Below are 4,969 nucleotides of genomic sequence, written 5' to 3'. Positions count from 1 at the left end.
AGATGATGATGATTGATGGTGATGATGATGATGTTGATGATGGTAATAATGATAATGATGATGATGATGATGATGATATAAAAAAAATCATTCCTTTTTAACGTAATCATTTCGTCATGGTGCCCAGTCCCTCGCCCCTGGGTCCATCACTCCCCCATCTCTTAGCATCCAAAATAATTCGCTAAAGAAAAGATGTTAGGGGTGTACGAACGAAAAATACGAACGTCTGGCTCACGGGAGTATTACGCAACTGCTCTTTTTAGCGTCATGTTACTTTTAGACGTGACCCCAAAATGTCAGCTGTGAGACGGTATATAAGAGAGAGAGAGAGAGACCTGGGGAGTCACTCATTGCAAGACTACCGTGCAACATGGTCAAGATTGTAAGTTGCAAGGCGTCTCTCTCTCTATCTATCTATAAACAGACGCCTTAATCCCGTAAGGGGTGGCCACAAACAAATCGCCTCCATGTCACCCTGTCCCCCGCCATGTCACTGCCCTCCCCCCAGCTCACACCCCACTCTCTCATATACCTCTCCACTCCATCCCTCCATCTCATCTTCGGCCTCCCCTTCCCTCTCCCGCCACTTCACTCACACACACTCTCCTTCTTAGTCTCTCGCTTTCCATCCTCTCCACGTGCAATATTTCTAAGACTAAATTTGTCTTTATAATTCCCATGTTTAATTGGTATATATACGTACTTGCAATAGGGAGGCGAAGACAGGATGAGACTGCAATAGGTCTAGAATTGCAATATTTCTAAGTTTAAATTTCTCTGCCTTACTTCCAATATTGTGCTTTGATATCTGTCTATAATTCTTTAGTTTAGTTGGTATATATACGTATTTGCAATAGGGAGGCGCAGACTGAGGATGAGATGTAGGGATGGAGTGGTGTATGAGAGAGGGATGTGTGTGTTGGAGAGAGGGCAGCCTGATACGTGCTTACAATTGGAGAGGGGAAGACCGAGGATGAGATGGAGGGATGGAATGGTGTATGAGAGGGATGGGGTTGGAGAAACGGCAGCCTGATTGCCGAGAGGGGTGTGTGATGGTGATGATGAACAATTCTCACACATCAGTCACCATATGTACTGTATGTTTGGTGTGAATGATGATGATGATGATGATGATGATGATCTATCTAGCCTATCTATTGCCAGACGCCTTAATCCCGTAAGGGGTGGCCACAAACAAATCACCTCCATGTCGCCCTGTCCCCCGCCATTTCGCTGCCCTGCTCCCAGCTCACACCCCCCTCACTCATATACCTCTCCACTCCATCTCATCCTTGGCCTCCCTCTCCCTCTCCCACCCTCCACCTCACTCACATACACTCTCCTCGTCAGTCTCTCACTCTCCATCCTCTCCACATGGCCAAACCACCTCAGTGTGTTTCTCCTAACGCTTCCTATCACACCCACATCCACACCACAATGCTCCTTCACTTCCTCATTTGTCAGTCTGTCTCTCCATGTAACTCCACAGGCTCCTCTTAAATAACTCATTTCCACTGCTCTCACTCTTGACTTGTGTCCCTCCAACAACGTCCAAGCTTCACGTCCATACGTTACAGTTGGTATCACAATACTGTCATGTAGTAACTTTTTCACTTCCATGCTCACTTCCCTGTTTCTTATCACTGCTTTCAAGGAACCAGCAACCTTTCTTCCCTGCTGTACCCTTTCAAGCACTTCACCCTCCAAACCTCCATCCTTACTCATCACACTACCCAAGTACTTAAACGTACTCACATTTTCCAATTCCTCACCATCCAACCTCACTGTACATTCACGGACTTCACCTCTCTCAAAGACCATCACTTTACTCTTCCCTACATTCACCTTTAGATTCCGTTTCTTACACACTCTCCCAAACTCATCCACCAAGCCTTGCAGCTCTCCTTCGTCTTCACTTAACAACACAGTATCATCTGCAAACAACAGTACCGGGAGTTTCCAAACACTATCCTCTCTCACCAGGGCCACTCCAACATCCACTACCCTACCTTGTACCTCTTTTATTACCCCATCCATGTACAGATTGAACAGCCATGGAGACATGACACATCCCTGTTTCAACCCAACCTCCAAAGAGAAAAATTCACTTAGTTCACCATCCACACGCACTGCAGCCTTAGCACCATCATACATACTCTTCACAGCATTCAACAACTTCCCATCAACTCCATATATTCTTAATGCTTAATACTGATGGTAATAATAATAATGATGATAATGATGATAATGATGGTGATGATGATGATAATGATGATCGTTTCTCAGGTCTTCGTCGCCCTGTGTGTGTTGGTGATGCTGGCCGCTGCTCTGGCCAGCCCCATACCCGACCCAGGATATGGCGGCTATGGTGGCTATGGCGGCTATGGTGGCGGCCGTGGTGGTGGCTATGGAGGTGGCTATGGCGGCGGCTATGGCGGCGGCTATGGTGGTGGATATGGTGGTGGCTATGGTGGCGGATATGGTGGCTATGGCGGTGGCTATGGTGGTTATGGATACGGGCGATAGTAAGTATGCACAACAGTCATTTTAACCTGATACAGTTTCACCTTCGTTAACATAGGTATGGTTAATTTAAATCCATGAGGAGAGGATAGAGAGCGAGAGACTGACAAGGAGAGTGTATGTGAGTGAGATGGAGGGGGGGGGAGGTCGAGGATGAGATGGAGGGATGGAGAGGAGAGGTATATGGGAGAGGGCTAGCCACGAAGAAGTGCTATACTCTTTTTACTCTAATTTGGCCTAAAATTGCCATCTCTCCATCTTGAATGCTGAGTTGTAACAATAGATTAACACTAGAATATGATGCTAGTCACGAAGAAGTGCTATACTCTTTTTACTCTAACTTGGCCTAAAATTGCCATCTCTCCATCTTGAATGCTGAGTTGTAACAATAGATTAACACTAGAATATGATGCTAGTCACGAAGAAGTGCTATACTCTTTTAACTCTAACTTGGCCTAAAATTACCATCTCACCATCTTGAATGCTGAGAATATGATGCTAGTCACGAAGAAGTGCCGAGGATGTGCAGCCATAGTACTGTCTTCTGCTACTGAATTATTAGTTAAAATTAAACGAACTTTAATACGAGTCTGGCAGAGAAAGTTCCCTAACACCTTTTCCTAAGCGGTTTATTTTGCATAATATACCTTAACATTGGCTAGTGTGTTAAATGTATTTTTTAATGATTTGAGAGAGAGAGAGAGAGAGAGAGAGAGAGAGAGAGAGAGAGAGAGAGAGAGAGTAACCATAACACTGCAAACTAACAACCTCTTCCCTTTCTCTTCAGATCACCACTGCATCAAGCTGCCCTTCCTCCAAACCTCCCACGATAACAAGCCTCTTCGATAAATACACCAATAAATATTCTTTTTTATGCATTATTCGTATTTTTTCACCAAATATCAGTGAATATTCAGCTTAATCCTGCATCATCCTTAAACATGCTTGGGGTTTCATTTACTCGGGAATTGTCTTGGAAAGATCATATTACTTCTCTTGTAAAATCTGCTTCCAAGAGATTAGGAGCGCTAAGCCGACTCCGTTCCTTCTTTACCCCTACACAGTTGTTGACTCTATACAGGGGTTTTATCCGCCCCTGTGTGGAGTACAACTCTCATGTGTGGGGAGGCTTCCCACATACAGCTCTTCTCAATAGGGTGGAGTCAAAGGCTTTTCGTCTCATCAACTCTCCTTCTCTTACTGGCTGCCTTCAACCTCTGTCTCTTCGCCGCACTGTTGCATCTTTATCTCTTTTCTGTCGCTACTTCAATGGTCACTGCTCCTCTGAACTGTCTGCTTGCATCCCTCCACCTCTACGACGGGCGCGTAGCACCCGTCTAGCAGCAAACTCTCATCCCGGTTCTGTCCAACTCTCTAATGCAAGAGTTAACCGTTACTCCCAGTCCTTCATTTATGTAACAGGTCAACTCTGGAACTGTCTCCCTCTGTCTGTATTTCTACTTCCTATGATCTCCAGTCTTTCAAACGCAGTGTGTCCAGGCGTCTCAAAATGAACGGATCTTGAATTTGTCTCTCTCTTGTATTGTTTTTGTTTTTCTTGGAAGGAGCAGTTTGCGGGCTCCTGGCCTTTGGTTCCTTCTTCCTTGCACAGAAAAACAGTTAAAGAAGCTCCCTAATACCTTTCCCTTAGCGATTTTTTTGGACACGGCTAGGTAAAACCATTTTGTACGTCATTTATGCAGAGTATGGTGATATTAGAATGATTTAAGTAATACAGAAGGGGACGGGAAGGTGTAATATGCAAAATAAATCGCTAAGGAAAAGATGTTAGGGAGCTTCACATTTACAAGTTTATTACACAATCAGGAATTTGTATTTAGATTTATAGTAGTATTAATAATAGTAGTAGTAATAGTATTAATAGTAGTAGTAGTAGTAGCAGTAGTAGTAGTAGTAGTAGTAGTAGTAGTAGTAGTAGTAGTAGTAGTAGTAATAGTAGTAGTAGTAGTAGCAGTAGGAATAGGAGTAGTAGGAGCAGTAATAGTAGAGCAACCCTGTCTGTCTGGTGCATGGCTGTCTCGTGCAGTTGGCCACAGCGAGGCGCGGGAAAAGTTGAGTAACTTGGTTCCTGGATGAACACCATATTTGCATCTCCACCCAGTTAACAGACAGTAGGCCCCACATCACCCTGTTATTTGGTGATATGGAAGGGAACATTGATTTACGGCAGAGGACAGCACTGTAGGGGTGATTGCTTGCGTGTGGTCGATGGGTCTGCTCGGCTGAATAAAACTGCTTGATGTTAGAGGTAGAGGTAAAGGGGCAGACGCCGATATGCACTTAGTCGCGGTGCTCATGTCCATAACTTAGGCCTTTGAGACTGTGGCGGGTTATATATGAATTACCCTGGTACTCAAGGCCTCTGCAACATCGAGGTTACTACAGTTACCCTCCCAGGTGTTACTCTGGTTACTAATACCATCCC

At 44.7% G+C, this 4,969-nt stretch overlaps 1 protein-coding gene across 1 annotated transcript; it reads left to right on the top strand.

Moving 5' to 3' along the window:
* Nucleotides 1-2,271: 2,271 nt before the first annotated feature.
* LOC145395454 (uncharacterized) lies at nt 2,272-2,526 on the top strand. The gene has a single exon (XM_080269056.1). It carries the CDS (start codon nt 2,272-2,274, stop codon nt 2,524-2,526), a length of 255 nt encoding a protein of 84 aa, XP_080125182.1.
* The last annotated feature ends 2,443 nt before the right edge of the window (nt 2,527-4,969 follow it).

Source organism: Coenobita brevimanus, chromosome 31, assembly GCF_032717465.1.
Source record: "Coenobita brevimanus isolate Jiangsu-jjx chromosome 31, ASM3271746v2, whole genome shotgun sequence".
NCBI classification, from domain to species: domain Eukaryota; kingdom Metazoa; phylum Arthropoda; class Malacostraca; order Decapoda; family Coenobitidae; genus Coenobita; species Coenobita brevimanus.
This window is presented reverse-complemented; position numbering and strand designations above follow the sequence as displayed.

Coding starts and splice junctions, on each gene's coding strand:
- LOC145395454 (XM_080269056.1), top strand. CDS start 2,272: ATGATCGTTTCTCAGGTCTTCGTCGCCCTGTGTGTGTTGGTGATGCTG.